Source organism: Sparus aurata, chromosome 11, assembly GCF_900880675.1.
Source record: "Sparus aurata chromosome 11, fSpaAur1.1, whole genome shotgun sequence".
Taxonomy (NCBI): Eukaryota; Metazoa; Chordata; class Actinopteri; order Spariformes; family Sparidae; genus Sparus; species Sparus aurata.
In genome coordinates, this window is record NC_044197.1 from 27,642,805 (window position 1) to 27,669,199 (window position 26,395).

Sequence of the window (26,395 nt, forward strand, 5' to 3'; positions counted from 1 at the left end):
AGGTCGTACGAACATTTTCTCAAAAAAACAGGGGCCTTCTGTCTGTTCACTCGGTTGTTGTTTCATTCAGTTGCTTAAAAACGGATAACGCGGATGCTGTATTCTAAAGCAGCAGTAATGAGGACAAATTCTGCAGAAAGGTTATTAATATTAAGCTGCAGAAAACTGATGTAATATTAAGTATTCCTAGTAATCTGCATGAATAATTCTAAAAAAGTACCCAATAACAGGGTATTTATGCAGAAATCTAATCTCTTATCCAGCAGCTTTGTGACTGAACATGTTCCTCTAACAGCGGAAAACTGGCCTATTTTACCCAACACACCATTAGTGCCCACATAAATTCATTAAAAAGTGGCAGTATTGAGTAATATGGACTTTGGAAGGACATCTAATGACTCAGTACTCCAAACTGGCCCAATTCAAGCACTGCGTTCGTAGTTGCGGATGAAGATGAGTCATCCAGTGGCAGGAATCCAAGTCAGTGGATCCTCACTAAAACTATCTTAAACCCGAGGCCAGTGCAACACATTTCAGGCAATCTGTTCTTAAGGGTTGTGAGATATCCTGCTGACAGGCATACAAACACACTACCACAAGAACAGCTTTCTTGGCAGAAGCAATTTCAAGAACAACGAGTAAAGCCTGGCTATCAGCACAGTGGAAACTCTGTTATGTAGGGCGTCTTCTCCCTGAGAGCCAATAACAGCGCCAGCTAACAGAACGGTTATTTCCCCTGGAGCGGAGCTGAGTCGTGAAGGACTACACATGAGACACACATTCAATGCAATAATCATCAACTCAGCTCGGTTATTAATTTCATCTGCACGTTTATTCATCTGTCAGAAAATACTTACACACACACACACACACACACACACAGCCTCAGAAATCAGTTCATCAGTCGTCGCATCCATCCAGTCGGTCAGTCAGTCAGTTAGTGGTGTATTGGCAACATTGTTCAGAGGCACTGGAAGTGTGCTGAGGTTTTCACAGAGCGTACAGGAGAATATACTGTCCAGCAGGGGCGCTGCTAGGAGGTTTGGGCCCCCTGACAGTTGACAGAGGAGAGGGGTCCTCAATTCTGTCAGTGTACAAGACTGACTCAGTCTCTCAGACCAGCATACATGGGCGTTTACGTGAGGCAACTATTCCGTGACCAAGTGACATTAGAATCAGTAAAGCTGAGGTGGGGGAGGCACGCACATACTGTACGGTTGTTCTCTTTCCGTCAAAGAGTTAGATGAGGAGATTGATACCACTCTCATATCTATATCGAGCCAGAGGGCGATTAGCTTAGCTTAGCTTAGCTTAGCTTAGCGTAAAGACTTGAAGCTGGGGAAAACGTCTGGTCAAGCTCTCTCTAATGTTAAAGGTGCACGATGTAAGAATTAGCTACCCGTCAAATTCATACAAAAAAAGAAATCGGGGGCGGCATATCACAAGAGCACCCGCTTACTGCCGCTAACTGTAGCTGCCATTTGCTAGCTAGCTCAGTTAGCAGTGCAGATTGGGGGAAGTGTTGACCAGGACAGGCTGGGGCTAGCTGGTTGGCATGTTTACTTCAATAGATGTTTCTGCAACACAATAAATAGATAAAATAATGTCAAAGCTGTTATTTATTCAAATTCTGTTGATAATTCAAGGTAATGTTTAGTTGTTTTTCCCTGAAATCTGCCTAGCAACATCTTTAAATCTTACCAACTGACAAATTGTAGCTCATTTGTTTAATCCAAGTACAAACAAATGAAAAAGGTGTTGTTTATTCCAGTCTGACACTAGGTGTACTAAGCGACGTTGCTAATGCTAGCTAGCAAACGTTAACATTGCTAATGCTAGCTAACACTATCATTGCAAACACCAGCTAATAATGTTACGTTGCTAATGCTGGCTAACATTAACTTTGCTAACGCTAGCTGGCTAGTACAGTGTGCTGGGCACAGACTATAGAAGCCATTTTACTGTTGTTTTTTACACAGCCACCAAGGCCATTGACAGCTGACAGACTATAGATACCGCGTGATACCACGGCATCATCCGACAATATTTTTTAAATAATTGATTCACACTTATCATAAAAAGAGATTATTCTGCACATTTCTACAAGCTCTGTAGATGTTTTTTTTTTTTTTTTTTTTTAAAGATTTGTCAACATAAAAAAGTTGTCACTCTGTGGCCTTTAAGTCTAGCTTTCCTTCTTCTTGTTTTAGTGTTTCTGGCCTCTTTTTCTGAGAACCAGAAGGTTCTCATGTCTATGTCCAAAAAAAAAAATCCTCATCACAGCTATCCAGATGTCAAGGAGAGTTATGTGCCATTACCATTCCTTGGCAAACACAAAACTAAGACCAGTGGCTACCAAAAAAGTGTTGAGCGGACGGATAAACTGAGATACGTGTTCATCCATAAGGCTGATTTTTCGGACTTTGAAAAGTGCCAGACTAGCTGTTTCCCCCTGTTTTTAGTCTTTATACTAAGCTACACTAATCACCACCTCCCTGCCCATCTGTACAACGCACAGACACGGCAATGGAAGTTCTTCTCACCTAACTCCCAGCCAAGAAAGTGAAAAGCAAATTACACCAAAACTGTGCCTTCTGTAATTAATCGTCTCAAATCCTGCGATAAAACAAAATACATTTTGACTCTAATTGCAATGTATGTGAAGGTTGGCCTAAATCATCCAGGTGGTATGATGGCTGGAGAAAATTGAAATCACTTCTTTGTTCTTCCGAAAATCTTCATCAATTCTTACTGTTGTGGAGATGTGATGAAACCACGGACTCATTTCCCTGTTTGGTGGTTACTTAATACCACTTTTCACCGTAACAGTTTGCCTGTCGGATAAACAGAGAAGTGATATAGTAAAAAATAGTACCTATTTTTCACTGTAAACTAAAGACCAGCTGTGTTTGGATGCAAACTTTTACAGCTCTACAGTAATAAACAAAATTAGAGCAAAGCTCCATGACCTCTTTGTTCGGGGATGAATATCTTTCAGTATATCCATTTGTGCCCAAACTACGTTCCCAGGTTCTAGTGTTTTTGTTCTTAACCTCCCAGTGTTCTACCCTCAATCTACCCTGGTCCGATCAGTCCAACAGTGCAACACATGATAAACACACAGAATTACAAATATGATACACATCCATTACAGCTTCAACTTCTCACCTTGTAAACATTAGGATACAAATTGTTGCAAAGAATGACAATGGTAGCAAAGTCTTCACTCGAAACTAAACAGCATACAGTAGCATCATTTCCTTTTTAAACACCAGTGTAGTTTTATATTCAGTGCAAAATCATGACCCTTTCCGTCGCCCCTTCAGCCTTCAGACACTTCCATTTCCACTCTTGAACAAAAATCTCAGCAGTTCTTTTTTTTAAAAAATATGACTTCGCTCATGCACAAATTAAACCAGATACAATTTATATGGCGCAATAAATATGTAACACTTCTCTGTCATTAAAGCATGTAAGTGCTGAAACACATCTGAACTCAGATAACAGCAGTGAAACCAATAATTATCAGTATATTATAGTCTCTAACAAGTAAACAAACAGAAACAGTACCCCGGCTATTTGAACATATTATCAGACCAAACGACTAAACAGTCCTTTTTAATAAGCGTTAATGCAATCTAATGAGTTTCAGTGAACACAGAGCAAATAAAAGTCTCAAAATATCAAACCTGTTAACAGTAAATGGCCGTTTGTATGTAGATGTCTTTATTTACCACAGTGGTTTCTGGATTGTGTTGGCTTTGGATGGCTTAAAACATTTGTGCACCCTCCTTAAATGCAGAATTGTGTTTCGCAGCATCCATAAATGATCCCCTAGAAACGGAGCAGTTTACCAGAGGTTCGGCTTGTTTTAGCCCATTAACTTTCAAATGTGTTTTCTCTCTTATTTCAGGCTATTTAGCCTCTTTTCAACTGGAGCCTGCTGGTTTCAAGATGTTGTTGAATCCAGTGAATATACCAGTAGATGGTCTGTTTTTGAGTTGTTTCCTTTGAATCTCTTTCAAAGGAACTGAGACGCTTTGGGTGAAATGGTAATTGACATAAATAGTGTAAATTTAATCTTGTATGAGTCATCTTGCGGCCTCTGGGTGGTGCCGAAAAGAAACTAATTTACAACCAGTGTTGTGTTAGTTGTAGTCGTCACATAAAATCAGAGAAATATGCTTTTATGGTTTTCAGCCGTGGTTCCAAACCTGAAGGTTAAAGATAAATGTGTGTGACTGAGAGGATAAGACAGAAAAGTCTGTTGTCAAATTTCTGTTTTTGTATTCTTACATATTGGACACTTTGTCATCGTGCCTCGACAAATTCTTCACATGCATGGCTGACCTTACCTTTTAAGAAGCCCCAGGAAGCAAACATTTCCTGTTGGGCCCCCACGTCCCACCCACCCTCTCTACGGTAAATTGTGTATTCCGTTGCCTCCAATTTCCCATTAATTACAGTGTGATCAGCAGATTCTACGCGGTACCTTCGATAATTGCCTAGAGACGAGATCACCTGGGACGCGGCATGGCAGCCAAATGGTTACAATGCCTGCCACATCACCACAACACGGTTACAATAGAGCCTCAGGCCTTTGTTGCACTGCATCCCCAAATTCTTCCCTTCGGCTGCTCTTTGCTTTTTTACTGCCTCCTTTCACACAACCTGTCCAGGGCGGGAGCGTTGCTGCATTATTCTGCCTTGTTGTTCAGTGTACAAGGTACAAGGACGGTATGGGGCTCGTTGCTGTTCCTCCGCCCGAGCTGGCGTTCCATCAGATTTATGCTGCCGTGTCGAAAAAAAATGCTACCGTAGGCTTGGAGAGAATGGCTGAAGATCAGGGTATGAAGAACTGCGGCGAATGGGGTCGAGGAGGGTCGCAACGAGGCGTCGAGAGGGGAACAGTTTTAGAGTTTGATAGCAGCTAAATGATTGGTCGGTTGAGATATACAAAAATAGATAGCATTGATAGCATTTTTAAACAGGCTAGACTATCGGGAGCGGACGATGGGACAAGGGACAACACTCTGACACTGTTTTATGTATGCTACCAACAACTAGGAGATTTAAAGTTAGCAGCTAACTGAAAGAAGGAGAAAAGAAACCAAAACTGTCTGCACAGTGGGGGGACAACGAGGTCAAGGAGCTCCTTCTCTTTAAGGCAGATGAAATTAGCCACCACCATGCTATCAAAAACCAAATACTGGGGCGGCTTCATTCTGCCGTTGTTTGGCTCAGTGTAAAAAAATCTAATCTTCACAAAGAAGGGTCATTGTTGCAGCAGTGCTGCACATCTGACAACAAATGCATGCATTAGGCCAGGTGTTCAATGTCGTAGTTAATAAAACTATGTAGGAATGTGCAACATCTGAGCACAACAGAAACTAAAAAATGAAGGTCTTAAACAGTCATAAAATTAGGTTTTGACACAGGAGTTCAGCAAGATTGGCAAAAAAATGTGTGGTTGTATTTAAGTTGAGCAAACTCTTTAACAAGTTTTCAATCTATCAGCTAAGCTACTACAAAATCCAACCGGCATGCTGTAAATCTTTGGACTTTTGGGCCTCTGGGGATAACAAGAAATGAAGTCTTTGGTTGTCAGGAGGGGTCTCGTGTAGATACTGCCACATTTTAAGGGGGGCCCAAGCCAAAACATGTTGTAGTCCAAAGATATGCCTAAACAGACACGATAAAGATTTCTACACTATCATCTTATCTTAAAGATGATGCTCGGACAGCGTCCGGACCGTCATGGAGCCTGATACTCTCATACAATCTCCTCTTTTTCCTCCATTCCTTTGCAGAATATTTTTTTAATGCATTTGCTGAAGGTGTTCATTAGCTGCACTCGAGTGTGACTCTCATTTTGAATCCAGGAGCCTGTCAACATAATAAAAGGTATCCATGCTTTCATGTAATACAAAGCGTGTTATTTCGAGGAGGAGGAGGAGGAGGAGGAGGAGGAGGAGGAGGAGGAGGAGTGCTATTAACAGACTGCAGCTCCGTCTAATGTGAAGAACCTGTCGACGAGCTGTGTCTCACCTACTGCTTTGGTTCCAGCTCTGCCTTCATCAGCTCCCCTTTGTTTCCATTTTGATGAAACCATACGGCACGGTGGGCTCATAAAGCATTTTATTTTTTTGTGTTGCGTTTGGCAATCTGTCTGTCTGTCTATCTGTCTGTCTCTCTCCCTCTCTCCGGCATGTTTAAATCCCTAAACGCTACAGTACTCTGTCCTCACAGTGCTTTTTCTCCTGAGTGTCCTCGTGTGTGATCAGGTGCGTGCTTGTGCTCGAGAGACAAATGTAAGATGTGAACAGCTGCCTCTCCCCACAGCTGACAACACCCAAAACAAGCCAGAATGCTGCTTTCATTTTCGCTTTATATGGCACCTCATTACGTGACTCGATCAGGCCCTCCACTCATTGAATTACATGTGCGTGTGTGTGCGCGCGCGTGTGTGGAAAAGTTGGAAATGCAAATGAAAAGATAAACAGGACGTTTTCTTCTTCTCTTTTGAACTACAGATCTACTCTAATCTTATCTATACTGTATAGGTGAACATGTAGACGTCTGACAATCTGCTTTTAACTGCTACATGAAATGATTATTAAATCCAAATTCTTTTTCTATTCATAGGATTAAAGAAACAATAATCCTTAAATAGCTTTGTAAAAAAAGACTTATGTGTTTCAAACGATAAAAAAAAATCAGACTCTTTGACCCTGCTGCTGTCTTCATGGCCAACATTAAAGGCACAGTACACACTTTTAGCATTTAAAATGCCTTGTTCCTGCACTGTGCTTGGCTCAGCACCACTGATCCGTGACAGAAAATCAGATAAACCGTAACAGAAAATCCAATTTGATTCCAGTTACGTAACTGATCTTTTCAGGATGGGCTAAACACTGAAAAACAGCTGGACCTGGGTCATATAGGGTAAAAAAAAAAAAAAATAGATGACCAAAACAACAACAAGAACAAAAAAATCTGTCTGCAAATCCAGATAAAATCCACGTCACTGCACTGCAGCTGCTTCACGCCGCAGTAAAAACCTGGTTATGTTCCCTCTGGGAATCAAGACTGACTGGGAGTATTAAAGGATATGTCTTACAAGCAGAAACATCGAGCTCTGCACATACGAGCTCTGCACACGTTCACGAGCCATTTGCAAACTAATTAGAAGTTTGGAGTTAAATGCTTTCAGGCCGCACGCATCACTGTGAGTTTAGCTGATTTCTTCCTAACGGTGCCAGTTCGGTTGTGTTATCAAAAGAAAGCCCGCACACCGCCTCAAAAAGAGGGACACGGTCCTCCAGCACAGTCAAAACGATGACTAAGGGCCATTTCAGACAGAATCAGGCGTCGTGGCTGCGGCGAAAAAGTTGATGCAGAAAAAGCGTTTGAATTCTGTGAAGCGAGGGAGAGCGGCGTTTCGACATTTGTTGCGTGACACTACAGGATATTCCGTAAGTCGGGACAACATCCAGCCGTCTTTGCTGTGACCCAAACTGAGAGCCAGGGCCATCTCCAGCCGTTTGTGGCAACAAAACCAGGCGTTTTTTAAGGAGAACTGCTGGACATTTGAAGTTGCTTTGTTGCGACCAAGACCAGGTCGTTTTTACAGGAAGTCGGGACATCTCCAGTCATGTTTGTGGTGACAAAACCGAGCGTTTTTAAAGAGACCCTTGGACAATTCAAGTCATGTTGTTACAACAGAGCCCATGAGAAGAGAGAGCTGCGACGACGGAAGTTCAAACTCCTGATCGTCACGTGATTAACGCAGACCTCAGAAAGTTACAAGGACGTCTTTGGCAGGCAATTGGAACAGGTGAATATAGAGACAGAATAGCAATATTTGGTAGTAATTAGTAGTCAATAAATGCATTAATGCCCTTCTGCTGAGAATGTATTGCGCTGTTAGTATTAGTGGCTAATTTCCTGCAGCTATTGACAGACTCCACTGTACGCCGATTGCTGTGAGAAAAAAACGGAGTAAACGGAGAAGACGTGACTCTCTCTACTCAAAGGCTCTGCGTCACACAAGCAAGCCATGGAGTGGCGTTCCCACGCACCAACCCTACAGCTCATCGCCGCCACGCCTGATTTGGTCTGAATGAGGCCGAGCATCTTTACACTACAGACGAACGGTAGAGTTACTTTACCACTGAACAAGTGCATCATCGCCCGAGACGGTACGGAAGGCCTGTGAGTAAAATCGGCACACAAACATACAGTGCTGATGGGAAAACATTCAGTCAGTGCGCACTCTATACAAGATTCCTGATAATTATTAAATAGATTATGAGTATTTACAATATATGCTAGGCTAACACGAACCAAAGGATCAACAGTGTTCATGTACTCTATGTACTATCTATAATGTAATCTGAGAATATTTACATAATATTTGAAGGGAGATGATGAGAGAATAAAGAAAAAACCCATTCAGTACTGTGGATTGGTTTCCACCAAAATGGCCAGCCAAAGCTTACTCTTCAGCCTAATCCTCACTAAAGGCACAGACAGGGTGTAACCTTCAGCTTCATACACACCAAAGGACCACTAAGAGGTCAGCTAAGGCTGCTTCTACTGTTGTTTGTTGTGCTTTGTTTTTTAAAATGAGCGACAGTGCTTTGGATTTAATCACCTGTATCAGGTTATAAAGATGTTACATTTGAGCCTTGTGTGGCTTTATGGTCACTAGGTGGCCCCGGAGTCCCTGCTGTTGGGCCGGTAGAAAATACCTGTGGGGCTGATTCACACACAAGAACTGAAAAACGAGTCTCAGTCTTGTCCCCGGAGATGATTGTGTTCCCGAGGATGGGACTCGTTCTGACCTCAGCTGTTTGTCTCCACCCCCTTCTTCAAAACAGCTTCTCTCTGTTTCCCACATTTCACGTCCTCTCTTAACCCTCGGCATGTCGTACACATTTTGACTCTCTCCATGTAGCCTGAACAAGCTCAAGACTTCCTTGCAATTCATTTGCGTCTGCCTGTGTCCTTAGTCAGAAGGCAACCCACCCAAAGTCTTGGAGGAAAGTCACAGAAAACAGAAACGGTAAAACAAAAGGTGGCGGGTCCAAAATGCTTCTTAGGACTCGAGACCAGAAGGCAACATCGCAAATCCACCTTTTTTTTTCCTAATGCACAGTTTCCGTTCTCCGAATTTAAGAGAGTAACACCCAGATCAAATAAATCCATCAAATCCAATTATGGCTTCATGTGGTAGAGCATTATGTCAAACACGAGGATTTAAGTGTTTGAGCCACATATCAAATGAATTGCAACAAGATCTTAAGGGCCACCGAGGCTAATCCCTTCACTACATATGCCCTTCAAACACGAGGCAGAATTTGCTTTCCTGCACTTTGGTCTCTTACCGTCCCTCCACCTATTCTGCCCCGCTCTAATCTCCCTCTGCGCTCCCCCTCCCCTCTTGCGTCTCTTAGCTGTAGCCGAGGTTCTCCATCTCGTGGCGGTATCTTAACTCCGACACTTTAGCTTTGTGCTGCTTGCTCTCCAGATGCTGCCTGAAGTCCGTCTCCTGTTCGGCTCCACAGTTGCACATGGAGCAGTAGAACTGTCCGCTGGGAGTCACGCACATGGCCAAGTCCCTGGGGATGCGCTGCCTCGGTCTGGGGTTGTAGTACGGCCCTGGAGGGAGAAAGAGAGGAGAGATGACAGGCGGGACATAAAAAGTAAACTGTAGCTGATTCGTGCCAGATTTATCCGTCATGACAGCTGGGGGCATAGGCAGTCTGGAGCCCCTATCCTGGGAAAAAAAAGTTTGGTCAAAACAAAAAAAACTTTTTTCCTCTTATCAAAGAGGGTTAGGTTTAAGCACAACAAAGACGGTTAGGTTTAAGCACAACATGTCTGACATGTTTTGTAGCATACATCTGATATGACAGCACTTTTGGAGGCATCTTTTGTGTCCCCTTCAGGAACTGCACTATATCCTGTTTACTGCTTCCAGCCAAACTGTCCAGTGAAGCGTCTGCCCGCGGCTGGAGAGATACTGTACTTTAATGTAGAACCAGTGGTTGGCAAAGATTATTAAGATTTCAGGGCTGCAACTAATTAGTGTTTTTTTATAAACAATAATCTATCTTTCTTTTGGTTAATTCACAAGACGTTTAGTCAGTGAAATGTCAGAAAAATTAAAAAGTGAAAAATCGGATTTTTCCAGAACTTAAAGTTGGTCGTTTTGTCAGGCTATCAGTTCCACACATACTCAATTTAAAAGCAGCACATTTTTTTTTTGCTATTATTTTTTTGCCTTTTTTCTTGACTCTCTTTGATACAACAGCTTAAGAGAGACAGGAAATGGGATGAGAGAAAGAGAGAGGGGGCGACATGCAGCTGAAGGCCACAGGTCGGGCTTGAACCCTCGGCTACCAAACCGCCAGCATGACCGTACGGAGGGCAATGATGTTGGTCCGTCAGCCGCTCAGTGTCAGCCTCACTAGTAGCTGAACTATCTCAACGCCTATTGGATTAATCGCCATGTCCTCATCCGCACACAAGCGTTAGCAGGGCATTAGACTCTTAGTCATCTGGGATTACAGCTAGGTGGATCATCTGAAAAAGAGAAACGCTTGTGTGTGCGTGCATGTGTGTGTGTGTGTGTGTGTTAACACAGCAGAAAAACGAGAAGGAGATAGAGAAAGAGATAAAAGACAGCGAGAAGGCAACCGCAGGAGAGAGTGCAGCTATTCTGGGGTTTGTCCATCAAGAAAACTGATTAAATCAGCACAACGTTTGGTGTGTGTGTGAGAGAGAGAGTGGATGAAAAAGAGAGAGTGAGGCAGGAAGAGAATTGGCTCCACTGTGTGATTTATCCTGCTTTAACTGGAGCTGAGGTGTTACTGTTTTTTGTCCGTGGAAAGATAGAGACATGGGGAAAGACTGCAAGAAAGAGATAGTTGTTTGACGTCAGCAGAAAGTCTGACGTTACCGTGTCTGGATCTGTTTTCACACACACACACACACACACACACACACACACACACAAGCTCACAGAGGCGAAGGCAAACACTCACACAAATGCACAGAAAACACGGCGAAGTTAAGATCCGCTTTGAGCCAATAATGTTATCAGCTGAGCCCTTACAAAAGACTAAAACGTGGTCCAATCTGCGCAACTGTCTCTCCCTCGGTGACACAGTGCTGAAGCTTTGTGCCTGATTTCCAAAACATCAAAGGAGGTGGATATGTAGGCGCTCCGAAAAAAGCATAGAAAACAAAATCAAATGAGGCACTTTCGGTGAAAAGATCAAACATTTACAAAATGATTTCTTAGATTTTGTGCGCAGTGTCGACGAACACAGTTACTGTGTCCTTGGCAGGGTGAGCTTAAACAAGCAAATGATACGTCAAATAAAAAGCCGACTTTGTCAGGTTACCGTAAAAAAGCCTCGTCTTGGGAGGACAATGTTTACAGTTTTCGAGTGTTCGCCATGTCTGTTTATCCAGCGGCAGCAGTTTATTCCAGTGATATATTCTAACACAAGTGGATGGAAGAAATATGATTTTGTTTTTCCCTGCCCCAGGGAGTGCGCTACAGCTCAGTCAGCTACTGGAGATCATAGTTGCAATCTCGACAGGAAAAACTGACCTCACAGTAAATATACTGCACATACCGTATGTGCGGAGGAAGTTATGGATCACATCGCATTATATGAGGGGAAAATATTCTGAGCCTTATAGGACAAATGTCTGTGCTGCACAGTTGCAACGTGGACTATCAAGTTCTGTAGACACTTCCAGGTTAAAGGAAGTACTGGAGTGTGTAATCACACTACAGAGCAGATTCTTTCCTCAGGCTGTGAGACTCCTGAATATTTATTTTTGTGTGTGTATGTAGTCTAAGAATCACAAACAGAAATTCCATTGACCAATCTTCTGTTGCATTATTATTGACGATTAAATTAATCTTGAATCTTGAATATGTAATGATTGAGTTAGAAGTAGCTTGTTAGCATAGCTGTTCGTAAAGCATGAAAGGTGTTTGGTAAGTCCGCACCGGGCTACTTCAGAAACATGACGGATGGAATGGAGGAGGACCTGCTCCCTCTGTAGATATAAAAAGCTCATTCTAAGGTAACGAAAACACAACACATCTAGGTTTCAGGTGATTTTACACTCATGAAAACATAAATATGAATATAGAAAATAAATATTATACTACATTTCTGCAATAGATCCCATTCAATCCCCCTTACATCCTACACACTGGACTTTCAAACAGTTCCTAATGAAGCAGGAATGTGCATCTAGGTCTACATCACTGAGTGTTTCAGTGTTTCTGAGCCTCCTACTTCTTAATTTTCAAATGTCTCACCTGGCATGGAGGCAGGAACCTGCGGGCTGCGGCGGTTTTTCACCAATCTGTACTCACTGCCATCTTTCCTGTTTCTTCTTGGGGTTGCCTCACTGCTGCTCTCCCTGAAACAGGCGGAGAGCCAGAGCGAAAATCACTTTCACACATTCTGAATGGTGAGAAAAAAAAAAAAAATCAGTTTTCAACAAGTTTAGCTCGGCCACGTCAGAAACCGTCACGTCAAAATCATCTAGTGTTGAGTTTGGTCATTTTTTTTGTGCAAAACAGAAGTGAACCCAACCAGTTTTCTGGGTAACTTCAGTTCAGTCTGTATCTACTCATGCCCATGCCCATGAGTGTCTGGTGAAGTGTGGTAGTCCACAATACATTTCTGAAGCTTCACAGCAAAACTGTGTTGCAGCATTCAGTTTTATTTTCTCATTTAAATGTATTTTCTGGTTGCACAATTTTTTTTTTTTTTTGCACAGTCGACAGAGTGGTTGCAATTTCATTTCACTGCTGCTGTACTGCTGTACTGTATAACTGCATGTGATAAATAAAACCTTTGAATCTTTGAACCATTCTCCTAAACAACTGAAATAGCAGGGGACTTGTTTTAAAATGTTAAAAAAAACGAAGAAGGTGAAGCAAAAAAATATGCAAAATGTCTCCATAGGGTCTGATCCTAGTCATGAGATCTTAAAATTGATTTGAGAAGATGTTATTTACACCCTTGATGCGCAGTTGAACTCAGTTGTTAGTTGTTGAGGAGAATGCTGCGACGCTGTTTTTGCTGTGAAACTCCAGAAATGTTTTGTTGACTGCAAAACTCCATCAGCAAGGGGACGAGTAGATAATGACTGAATTGGTTATTTTTGGGTGAACTGTTCCTTTAATGAAAATGGCTGCACTCAAAACACACACCATATTTTCAAGGCTGCTTTGGTGCATTTAGGAAATCTCAATCAATCCTGGCTTCAGCTGTAGCTTCCATGATATCTGCAAAACAAACGCTGAGCTCACACAAAGCCGAATACACACCAGAGCTCTGTATACGTACACTTACATGTTAATGGAGTTCTGTTGGGCCTCGGCGAGCCGTAGCTTCTTGGCATGGTTCTTGCCCTGGTAGTGGGCCTGTGCGACTGCCAGTGAACTGAAGGAGGCGTCACACAGCTTACAATAATCATTCTCTGTGGCCAGGATGACCCGAGTCACCCCCTTAAACAATGCCTGCAGAGACAACACAAAGCCATGCAGTGTTTGTGGTGAGAGGAGTCAAGAGCGGGAAAACATGTTTTTAGGTCCGGTGGGAGGAGCTAAAGAATTTATTCCACAACTTACCAAACATTTTTAACTGGTAAAATATACACAGATGAAAGTTATTAAGTTATGACATAGATCACATACATTTGCAAACTTCCAAAATATTCTACACTTTTAAGGATATTAGTTGAGCTAGGCAGGTACATGTAACACAAAACTTTTTAATGTGCATTTTATAATTTTGGCAAAAAATTGCTATTTATTTATATTCTATATTTTTTCCAAGGTGAACAACAATGACAGCAACGAAAACATAAAAGTAGCGCTTCAACAGCATGGTGAATCCTGAAACCTACGACTAATTTTTTTGGCCACCTGTTGGCAGCAGAAACAAATTGATTAGGTGACAACAGTTGCTTATTTAAACATTCAGCAGTTATAGAATAACATTAAGATCGATTTGGAGTTATGCCTCAGGCCGCCGGGCAAGTTTTAGTCCTTTATCCACTGTCTTTTAGCTCGGATTTTAGTGTACAGCTGCTTTATAGAGCCTTTTCATTGAAACGGCTGCATCTTATGGCTGAAAATGACACTATAAGAGTGGAACTGTTGGGAGATACTAAAATAGTAGGTGGGGCAGACAATGAAACAATAAGCCCTTGATTTTTTTTCTCACATCGCCATTTTAGTGGTACAAATATAGATTACAGCCACTGTTTTGAGAAAGTGCGGCTTTACAATAAAATGTATCATCTTCAACAGTTTAATTCAATTACATTCTTAACAGTAATCAGATATCCTCTCCCTAATTGGATAATTTGTCTTGTCCCTTTCTCATTGAGCTTCCGATCTTAATAAGCCACGTTCAGTTGTAGAGAATTAGGTTTATATAACTGCAAAAATGAGTCGATTTACCCATTAGTGAAATGTTTGAAAATGAGTGGCCAACTATTTTGATAAAGGATTTATCATCCTAGTCTTTTTTAAATAAAGAACAAAAATGAATTGGTTCCAGCACCCTCTCTTTCTCGCTCTAGTGCCTTTTTTTATTTTTTTGGCCCTTCCCCTCAAACACTCTGAGTCCATCAATGAGTTCCAGCTTCCTAAATGTCAGTATATGAATATTTACTTTGTCATTTCTGATAGTAAATGAAGAGTCTTTTGTTTTTAGACTGTTGTTTGGACGAAACAAAGCATTTTAAGTCATCACTGTGGGCTCTGGGTAATTTTGCTGAGCAATTTTTTACAATTTTGACTCGACATTTTAAGACAAAATTAGTGTCAAATGATCATGAAAATAACGATCAGATTTATCAGCAACAAACAAATGTTAGCTGCAGCTCCACTGTGGTTTTATCAGCCTATACTGTGACTCTTGGTAACACTGAGTAAAACACATTTGAGTCAGAGGAATACATATTTCCCTTTTAAACTGCTGCTACAAAGTGAGGAGACAGTAAATTGTTCAGTGGTGAGTGGATGATGTGGGTTTCCAGTGTTCGAATGAAACAGCGTGACTCTGCAGTTCCCCACCGCCTCCTCACAGGGAAATGACCTCTCTCAGCAGATTGGCCATTTCGGCAGCAGTACACCCACCTACTCAACTAAAACTGTATCATTTAGGTAGGTTGGTGCTGAGCTGCTAAGTTTGGATCTGACCTGCTTGCTTGCGTCACCGTCGCTGGATCCTGAGATGAGGGCTGTCTGGCCAGCTGCCTCGAGGACTTCTGGGATCCTGATGGCTGGAGGCTGTTGACTTCCAGCGTAGAAATTTCTTAACTTTTTGCTGTGGTTCTTCCCCTAAACAGACAGGGAAATCAACCTTTGTTTATCATTAATGTTTTATATGTTTTCTACAAGCATGATTGTGTATGTAACTGACTTGGTAGTGAGCCTGTGCCTGCTGGGCGGAGTTGAGCGTAACGTTGCACAGTTTACAGTACAGTGGTTTACACAGTTCCCCCAGCCCCAGAGAGTCCTCCTGCTCTTCTGTACCCAGCGGGGACCCCTCATCCTGGGGCTGCTCGCTGACCGGGGCTGGCTGACCCAGGAGAGGACTGGGGATGATGCCGGACACCGGGGCGGGGATTAGAGCCGGTCCTGGTGGCCTTGGAGGCATCTGTGAAAGGTCTGGGCTCGGAGGTGGAGGGGAGGACAGGGGGCTTGGAGGGAGGGGGAACTGGCCGGCTCTGGGCGCCACCACAGGCGGGGGCACGAGCGCGTGTGCAGGATTCAGAGGTGGAGGCCCCAACGGTTGCGTGAGGTCCATGGTTGGAGGCACTATTGCTTGTGTGTGATCTATAGGTGGGGGCCCCAAGGTGTGTGCCATCGGCGGAAGCCTCAGTGCCTGAGCTGGAGCCATTGGAGGGGGGCCTAAGCGGTGTGGTGGGGTAATGGGGGGAGGCCTTAACGTGTGAGCTGCAGTTATGGGAGGGGGCCCTAATGTCTGGGCCGGAACCATTGTTGGAGGTCCAATTGCCTGAGCAGGGGTGATGGGTGGTGGGCCAAGAGGCTGCGTAGGCGCCATTGGTGGAGGTCCCAGCTGGTGCAGAGTGTCCATGTGTTGGAAAGGCTGCTGGGGGTGACTGAAGAGACTCAGAGGAGGCTTCAACATGGTCTCTGGGCCTGTTGACATCAGAGACATAACACACTTAATATTACAAATCAAAGACATTTCTACAAGTAAATGTAATAACCATGACAAGGAAGTCACTGTTGATCCAGTGATCCAAGGCAGCAATAACACACGAATGAAGTACCATTCACGTTATTTCAGCATTTGCTCAGTTGTACTCTCTTACTTTATATTGCATGCCATTAATTGCTTAAAATGTACAATATTTAACTTCTAGCAGGCTAACTTTTAGGATTAAAAAATAAATGTATCTTCACTCCTGTTTATCAACCTGACTGCAGCAGCACCGTTACAGAACGCCGAGAGAGAACAGGAGTCTCTGATGAGAGCTGAATTGGTGCGTGACGTTGCTTGCTAATGTTAGATAATGGCTAATGCAGAGTGATGTAATCTGGCTGTTTGGGGCAGATAAACTGCACAAACGATCACTTTGTGGTGATCTGATGTGACAAGATAATGTGTGTTGTGTTTAGTCTCGTTTGCCGACTTCCCCTATCCTGGAAGCATAGCGACTGGTGACCACTTGAAACACAACACTGCATTGAGTAAACTTGTGGATTTCTCTAGTTTGAATATTGTTGGAAATATTTGGGATAGTGCAAGTTCACAAGTCAACAAAATATACAACAAAGGTCTAGTTCTTCTTTGATATTTAATGCAGAATTTCTTTATATATCGTCAAGGACTTAATGGCTTTAAAACATGTATGAACACCAAGGAAAACTGAAATTGTTCAGAGAGTGAATGCAAAAACATGTATTTAGAGGTTTTTAGCTGGTCGGTTGGTCTGTCCAGATTGAGAAATCCCATAAAACTATTGGATGGATTGTCGTGAAATTCATGTCATTTATGCTCTACAGAGGATGGATTGATATCTTTACATCTAGTGCCACCTGCTCATCAAATTTTTCTCTTCACTTCACATTGGCACAGACATACATCGCTCCCAGATACATTTTCCAAATGATCCCCTGACTTTTCCTCTCCACCAGAGGCAGCAGAGTTGCAACAGTATCATGTCATGTCACGATACCCATCTGAGAAAATATCACCATATATGGTATTACATTACTATTATTGTTAAGAAGAACACATTTTTTTTTTTTTATCACATATAATGTACAACGTAGTGAAACAGGTTCTCTGCATTTAACACATCCCGGAAGAGCAGACACTAGGCTGTGCAGACACACAGCGCCCGGGGACAAGCCCCAGATCTAAGCCGGTGACATAAATATGGTAGAATTCAATACTATAGATAAGCTAATGTACACTGTAGGCTAACTGTCAGTATTTTCACACCACAGTACACCTTCAAACTGTTACACCGCTGCAACCAGAACTACGACGGCTAGCATCTTATTCTGAATCATTATCTTAGTCTGCATCAAACTGCACCCTGGAGAATGTATCAAATCATAAAATTGCTATGCACCAAATTTTGTGTTGATCCATTGAGGCAGACATGGGTATGACCTCTTCTGGTAGGTTTGTCCTGAAGCAAGTTATCCAGAAAAATGAAGTTGAAGTCAATGTCTTAGATAAAAACAAACGTGCACCAGAAGCCATGCCCACATTACTGAGAAATCTGCCTGTTAGATATCCTGCTGACTGAGAGACGGAAACAAACATACTGTAAGCAAAATATCACATCCCGTGGCAAAGATAAATATGATTTGTATTGGATTAGACCACTGACGAGCAGATGTTGCCTAACGTTATAAATGGAACTCCAGTGAGCGATGAACAGTGACAGTAAAAGACTGCATGTATTTCTCGGGGCCCTGTGGCAGGAGCGATGTATAGAGATGGGCGAAAAGAAACACACTCTCGGACAGAGGAGCTTCACACTCCAGTGGGCATCATAAAGATCAGGCCAAGCCTGCAGCGCCCGCAGTCATGCGTACAGGCCGTCACATAGCCATACATGTGCACACACAGAGGCAGTAACAATAAAATCCTAAAGCTTCCCTGATCAGGAGAGATTCCAGCCTGGAGAGTGACTGTGTGTGTGTGTGTGTGCGTGTGTGTACGTGCATGGCATGGCTGAATACGGATAAAATGTTTTATTTTAATAGAACATTGCTGCTTACGTTTGGGCTGCTCTAACGCTCCATTGTGTGTGTGTTTGTAACTACGTATATTGTCAGGTCACTAATAGGCCAACAGCTGTGTCAAAACTCGCTGTGCTGGAAGCTTTTATCTGGAATCCAATTGGACGCCCGATGGCAGTGATTCATGGACCCAAAATAACCTTGGAGTGTTTGTGTTTCCAACTGCTGCTCGCTGTCAGTCTGTCAGTCTGTCTGTCTCGTCTGTCTCGCTGCCCGGGTGTCACCTGGCCGGGCTGACATCAGGAGAAAGGTATGCTGGACAAGAGACTGACCTTACCGCAGTGCTGTCGACTGCAAGACGAGACTGTGGAGGACTGTGGAGCAGACCTGGGCGACTTGCTTCTAGATTAATAAAGTCATATCAGGCAGCCGTCGCGTACAAGTAAATATCAGTGTCACTCGTCAGTGACTTTGTGAGAGTTGTGAGTGTCACATCCTGCGCACAAACGCTTGTACATTTGCTGTTTTTCAGAGCATCCGGAGCAGCAACTGTGATTCACTTGTATTGAACGGCAGAGGAAGTGGGTTAATCTTGGCCGTTGTGAGTGGACAGTTGAAGAAAAGCAGCTCTCTCTAGGCCTACAACTAGCCATCAGTCCTACCATCGATTCATCTGCTGATTATTTTTGTACAAATAATTGATTAATAGTTTAGTCTTTAAGAATGTCAAAACACAATTTCTTAGAGCTCAAAATGAGGTCTTGAAATTGCTTCTTTTGTCCAACCAGCAGTCCAAAAACTAAGACTCTTCATTAACAGTCACACATGACAAAGAAAAGCAGCAAATCCTCACATTCCTGAAGCAAACCTTTGTTATTTTTGCTTGATAAATGACGGGACTGACCCGTATAGATCTCGCTGGGGCAGAGTTAAATGAAGTTGGAACCCATAAATAAAATATTTTATTTCCGCCCTAGCAAAATATTTCATTTTTAGAGTGAATCAAAAACCTCTAGAGGACAACAGCACAACATGTTGGTGATTTTAGTGGTGATACTATATTCAGGCTGAATCTCCAAATGGGACATTTTTAGCACATTTCGGCACCATCTTTTCTATTACAGCTTCGCCAAGTTTCAGCCAGCAAACCCTCTGCAAAACGTCTTAAACTTCCCTGAATAGGTATTCATTCCATCTACATACAACTGTGTTTCGGGAATCTGTAGTCTCAGCTTTTACATGGCATAAGTTCTGTATTTTGCTTGGTGGTTGAGTTGCTTTTTGTTTAGGTAAAGGTGCTTATGATGTGCTTTAAGCTGAGCTTCTTCCCGTTCAGTGCATAACTATGATGTTACATGATTAGCATGTCCTTTTATGGAGTGTTGTGTAACGTGACATGTTCAGCTCCTCTACAGGGGGCATAAGGGTTGTAGAAATTGATTGTCAAAATAGTTGGCGATTCATTTTGCTTCCAATCGACTAATTTGTTGCAACTCTTAACAGACCTCAAGCTTCATTGAAGAAAATTTCAATGACAGAAGTCACACATCATTTTTCGGACATTGGACAAAAATGGATTTTGAAGGTTAACAAATGTGAAAAAGTTATTGCAATATGGCATATTTTAAGAAGATTGTGCTTTGTCATGTTTTCAGTGTAGTTTGTTGAATCAGATGCATTCTCGATGCTCAACAATCAACATTACCACCATCCGCAACCAGATCCACCAACCACCAGATCTGCCAACCACAAACAGCAGATCATCAGTCTCATCAGCCACGGCTTCATGAGAACCCTTCAGCCCTGATTGAGACCGCATGCCACGCGGTCCTGAAACCTCACCACAGCATTTATAAGCTCAAAGGACCACCAACCATCTTCACTTGATATTATCCATTAATCAGGCCAGAGAACACACTTTCCCAACATACATATTTCCCAACATGTGCATTTCACTGTACAGCTGTCACACTGTTAACCTCCTGACTACCAGGAAAAAAAATATTGTCCAATCACATTTTTTTGTTTAATTCCCCAATCTTTGTAAGGTAATTAGAATACTGACAACATTTTCTTTGAAAAAAAAAGGTTTTATTTTTGCGATATCATATGTCCATGTTACGACCCTCTAGTAACAGTCCACTACAGTGGACATTGGAATGCCATACATGTGAAACTGAACCTTGATGGCAACCAAGGTGCTTCTGAGAATGACTCCCTTTCTTTTCATTTGAAAAAACAGAACAAAGTGGAGGAAATAACTACAAATGTCCACTACAGAGGACATTTTTAAACACTTAAATACTATGCTAAAATACAGTTAAAAAATTCAGACAATGTTTAATTGTGTTGTTAAGAGACTTATATAAAATATGCCAACAACATTTCAAGCCAAAATTTGCTCAATAAAAAGTATTATGTGCTTACTTTTCCTCTTCCCATAAAATGTGCTTGCCATTTTCCTAAATGAGGAAGAGAAAGGTACCAAAGCCCCACCCCTTCACATTTGGTATCATTGAAAAGCCCTAAATGTCCTCTGTAGATAGCAAAAGGAGTTAATTTAGTAGTATAAAGTGGGTGGGAGATATTCAGGTTTAGAAATGTCCTCCACAGAGGACAAATTGGAACTACTGGTAGTCAGGAGGATACGGAAGCTAGGAGCCTACAGTTCGTCTTTATCTCCCAGTGAGAAAGAACCCTTTTCTATATATATTTTAGCATGTTTTGTGAGGCTCAACCTCCAGAACCTCCTTCCCTACACTCCAGCCTGAAAGCCCCACACTTCTGATCATTACAGTAAAGTTTTCAAACATGGTCAAACGCCAGAACCCTTACAGTTATTTGGGGGTTTCTGAACAGCATGATTTCCCAGTGACTCCTTGAATATGCTGGCATTTTCAGTTAGGTGAATTCCTCCCTCTGTGAGATCACTTTAGAGATGACAGAGTAAATGACCTCGAAAAACTCGAAAAGTATTCACCATTGCTGCATTTTTATTTAGAGATACAATGAAACTATTATTATTTTATACTAAGAATGTCACGATTCTTTAAATCCAAGATTTTATCTGACTTTTGATTCAAGGTCACAATTTTACAAGAATGTCAATGATTGAAAGCGAAAGCTAATTCATTTTCTGTCCTTTTTTTCTTTATTCATTTAGAACTCTGTTACTGAATAGATAAGCAATCAAAGAGGCAAACAATGGTACCTTTACAGAGACAAGAGTAATAGTCTAAAACAATTATCAAGAGCACATCATGCTCCAAAAATATAGCCTCTCCACCTGATTTTTATTGAGATTGATCCGTAGTCTATTTCTTTATATTTTCAAGAGAAGAGAGAAGCAAGAGCTATGAAGAAAGAGACATAACTATTTATACCAAGACAGGTAGAGTTAAAGGAAAACAATGAGATTGCATCATATATAAAACTGTTTGCAGCAGTTTGGCTTTTTTCAGTTGCATACATGTTGAAGTGAGATATTTGGATATCTATAAAGGTAACAATGAGGAAATAATTAACAAAGAGCGGACGTTCCTTCCACTCCTTATGTCGATAAGATCAGGTCTCAAACCTGCACCCATCTTTTCTAGTGTTTATGTCCATCCTCTCATTTAGATTTAAAAAAGTTGATCTTAATTGATTTGGGATTAACAATCTAAATCACGACAATGCTCCTTGACTATTATGATCACGGTATGCAATGTGAGCAGTGACCGACTGGCTCTGAGGGGAAAGTGGGCCCAATGGTTGTGCTCTTCTCATCACATTTGTGAACACATTTGCTTTTCCTAGCAGGGGGAGAGAAAATGCATTCAGCAGAGCAACACTGCACTCATTATCCAGGAGAAGCAGAAGCAGCTACAAAAAAAATATTTATTATTAGCTACAAGTGTGGCAATTACAAATAGCTCTTAGTCAATAACGTAGCAGGAAACACTATTTCGCCTCTGATGCAAAACAAGATCCTTGGTGAATCCCTACAAGAATCACAGTGAAACAGACTGCCAGCTTTTAAAAGCACCACTTGACACAGTAAAGAGGAGATTGGTGCTGATTTTTTGGACAAGGACAGAGGTGAAAGAAAGCCGAATTGTGTTGTCTGCTCTTTGATTTCAGGCTGTTACCTTTCCCTAATCTTAATGTGAGCTAGATAGGCCAAGGGCGCTTTCTTCCTCCTCCTCGGAGACCCAGATCCAGGCCCACAAAGTGCCGTCTACAGAGCTGCAGCACATACGCATGTTCACAGCGGCGGACCTTGCTGCAAAGTCAAGAAAAACGTTGTTTGCGTTTGAGTTTTTGGAGAGGACACAATCAACTCAGGATTATCTAAAAATGCTCGTAATGTAACTTGGAACCGTTTTTGAGCTCGACTCTAGATTCTATTGGTTTGCTGGCTTCGAAACCATCCTACAAAAAAATAAAAAAATAAAAAGAATCTCCTGTCCTGGAGCCTGATCATCTCATGGCCTCCACTGAGAATCTCTAAATAGGCCGAGTGTTCATTTTCTCCAGAGTTTTTTTCTTGCCATACTGTGTTGTGTCACATCAATTATAGAGCAATGAGAAGCACATGCCTCCTGCACTTATTCCATCTGCTTCACTGGGCACTGGACGAGCGGAGGAAGCAGCGAAGACGAGATAGGTCTTACAGTACCATTACAGTAAATCCCAGCTTCCACTTTTATATCCCAGTAGTACCGAGGGCTTGAATGCCGTCGTGATAATAAACAGTAAACTGAGTTGTGCTCTCGTGTATAGTCGCAAAGTGCTATCACCTGGTTTATGCATTAGGCTGCGGCTGCTAGACTGATCAGTAAACAACTAGCACAAGACATCTAGCCTTGTTGAGTAACAAATTAATAATTGACTGTGTAAGAAGACAAACACTGACAAAAGCCATCACCAAAATCCAGGGGCGGTTCTGGGGGGGGGCCAACAGGGGCCAGTGCCCCCGTAACTCTGAGTCTGGACCCCCCTGTGGGCCCCCTGACAGGGAGTCTGCATCAGTAATACAATGACAGATTTCTTGCAATGATTTTGTTCTGAGGGGAAAGGCAGAAATGAAGTGTCTCAGCAGTTTACTACCCAATCAAAATTGTTGAAATTGTAAACACTGCTTTGTCTGAATGAGGGATTTATCCTTTTTTACGGGTTGTATGTGCCCCCTAACAAAAAAGCCGGCCCCAACCTGGCCCCCCTATTAAAACTGGTCTAGAACCGCCACTGCCAAAATCCCAAACTGTTTATTTTGGCCGAGGCAAGCATCAGTTTTGATCAATTAAATCCAGCAAATGTTTGCTATTTGAAGATTCTTGACAGACTTAAATGATTGTTGGTTTAGAAGAACTGTCAGCAAAAAGCTCCCCATTGACTCAATATACTGTTTCAGTAAATGTCAGTGTTGCGACGACTAATCAATTAACTGGTAAGTTTGGGGCACAATGATCAACATTTTTCAACATTTTCAGACGTTTTATAGACCAGACAACTCATCGAATGACCGAAAAGATAATCAACAGCGAGGGAAGAACGACAAGAGAAAAAACAAAGTCAGCAAAGCCGATCTTTTTAGAAAACGGTGACAGCAAGTCGTTTTGCTGGTGACAGTCAGTCACTAACTGCTTTGTCCTGCAGGGCCCTAATCTGGGCTGAAAGTACAGTTTGTTTTATGACATTATCGCCAATGATTTTGATTTGATTTGATCTGTTTGAGACACTAAGAAAAAAAGTCCAATTCTCTGATTCCAGCTTCTTAAACATGAATATTTTCTGGTTTCTTCACCCTTCCTGTGACAGTAAGCTGAATATCTTTGGGTTGTGGAAATAAAACGAGGCATTTGAGGACGACATCTCGGGCTTTGGGATACAGTCATCAACATTTTTCACAATTCTTCTGACATCTTAAAGGACGACCAACTCATCGCTCAATCAAGAAAACAGTCGACAATGGAAAGAATTGTTAGTTGCAGCTCTAAACACTTTACATAATTAGTTCAGTGGCTGCAGAGCAAGGAAGTCACAGTAGCATCAAGGAGAGAAAAAATAAAGTACAAGCGAAGCCCACCGCGTTAGAAAATGATGTGAGCAAACCCTTTCATATGTATTCATAGTGGCTCACAAACTGCCTCATGCTGCGGGGCCCCAAAAATAGTTCTAGTGCTTTGAATGTGGATATTTTCTGGTTCCTTTCCTCCTCTAAGACAGTCAGCTGGATATCTTCGGACAGAACGAGACATTTAAGGACGACATCTTGAGCTCGGATCTACATTTTTCACCACAACCTTATAAACCAAACAACCAATCGATTCATAGAAAAAAACCAAAAAAAAAAAACAGTCATCAGATTGATCAGCGATGTAAATAATTGCTAGCTGCAGCCCTGCACTGTCTTAATTTGACTCCCAATCAATTACAATGACTTCCACTGACTTCAATCTGACACTTTTTTGGCAGTCTGTGCATTTCCAGCACGATAGATGGCTTAGTGACGTGACAGTTTAATGGCAGGAAGATTACCAGCAGAGTTGGACGGCCCTCAGGGCTGTGTCATCTGATTCATCTGTGTGGCTGTACATGACCGTGGTGACACATGCCGGCCTCGAGTCCCTGAAACCAGCAGCAAAGCCCGTTTTTGCAGGTGCAACAAAGAAACACTTAGTGTGATTGCCACAAACCACCATCAGCTTTACAGATCAGGCGTGCAGAGGCTACAGAGCTCAGGGAGCAGCGATGATTCAGTTTCTATACATTCATTTACACCTGATTGACTGTCACACACTCGACAGATGGAAGTGAAGACTGCATTGAGGCTAGGTGACAGTCAGACATAAGAGTCTGCCAGGAGCATGACAAGCAGAGCTCTAGTGACCAGTGGAGTATCTCGACAACCTCAGATTTTTGCATCGCAGCATCCATAAACTGAGCAGAACGACGGCTGGTGCACCCCTCGACATGACATGATGAGGATGAGGATGAGGAGGATGATGATGATGACAGCAGCACCGGGGCAACCTACTTCAACATCCACCCTCCCCTGAGCAATCTGCAAACGTCTCCGGCTAGATTTTCCTCCATCCCTGCACCTTAGCGCATAAGACCGCTGACAGTCAGAGCAGAGCAGAGGGGAGACCCTGCATGGCAAGCCTCTCCTTACCTGGCAATCGGGCAAGATAATGGCTGCTGTCACCGTAGCTGACAGGCGGAGAAGTGTAATTTCTGCAGTATTCTGCACTCTGGTAGTACGCTGCATCCCCGTTCTTCAGCTGCAGCGCCATCATCGCAGTCACATCCCTCTGCCAACTTCTTCTCTCCAAAAAACCGGGCGGTCAGGCAGGATGACAGTCGCTACCATACGCTCAGACACCGCGGCTTTCCCCGCGGGGGTGATCTCCAGCAGAGAGCGAAAAACAGGAAGCGACTGTACGTGTTTAACCACAGCATGCGAACACGTCGCGTTTGTGTTTGCACAGCACACGTCGACAGAGGTGCTCTGATCCGTGAAATTACATTTTCCAAGACGCTAATCGTGCCGAGGTTCCCCCTGGCACCCCTCTCCCTGTTGGTACGGTCCATTTCCGATGCCACCGCTGCTGATTTGCATGGGTGGCAATGACACATTGTATAAATATGTTACACCTCTGTGGTACGCTCACTTCACCCGAGCGCCTATTTAAGAGTGTGAGATCTGCGGGGAAAACAGCCGGGCTGCCGGAGACATGCAAATGTGAAGAAAGAGATGGGCAAAGAAAATATCAAGTTTACTATAGTTATAAAGGAATTGAGCATGGACAAATTATATACAAATATTTACCGATATATGATGATGATAATGATGATGATGATGATGATGATGATGATGATGATGATGATGATTATGATGATTATGATGATGATGATGATGATATTCTATCTATCTATCTATCTATCTATCTATCTATCTATCTATCTATCTGTCTTGATTTCCTTTAAATAGTTGGATTCCTATCTATTTACTTCCAGCCTGATTTTGCTACAAAATTGAGGAAAAGTAAAAGTATATAATAGAAGAAACTGGAAACACTACTACCACTACATACTCCACTACATTTTGCACTTATTACTCAC

At 42.4% G+C, this 26,395-nt stretch overlaps 1 protein-coding gene across 1 annotated transcript; it reads right to left on the reverse strand.

Moving 5' to 3' along the window:
* Positions 1–810: 810 nt before the first annotated feature.
* On the reverse strand, positions 811–25,986 carry zmat3 (zinc finger, matrin-type 3). Its single transcript, XM_030434621.1, has 6 exons — positions 25,446–25,986; positions 15,480–16,222; positions 15,257–15,397; positions 13,398–13,564; positions 12,353–12,456; positions 811–9,663 (listed from the first exon to the last, which is right to left on the reverse strand). Exons 1-6 carry the CDS (start codon positions 25,567–25,569, stop codon positions 9,455–9,457), a joined length of 1,488 nt encoding a protein of 495 aa, XP_030290481.1. The 5' UTR covers positions 25,570–25,986; the 3' UTR covers positions 811–9,454.
* Positions 25,987–26,395: the final 409 nt, after the last annotated feature.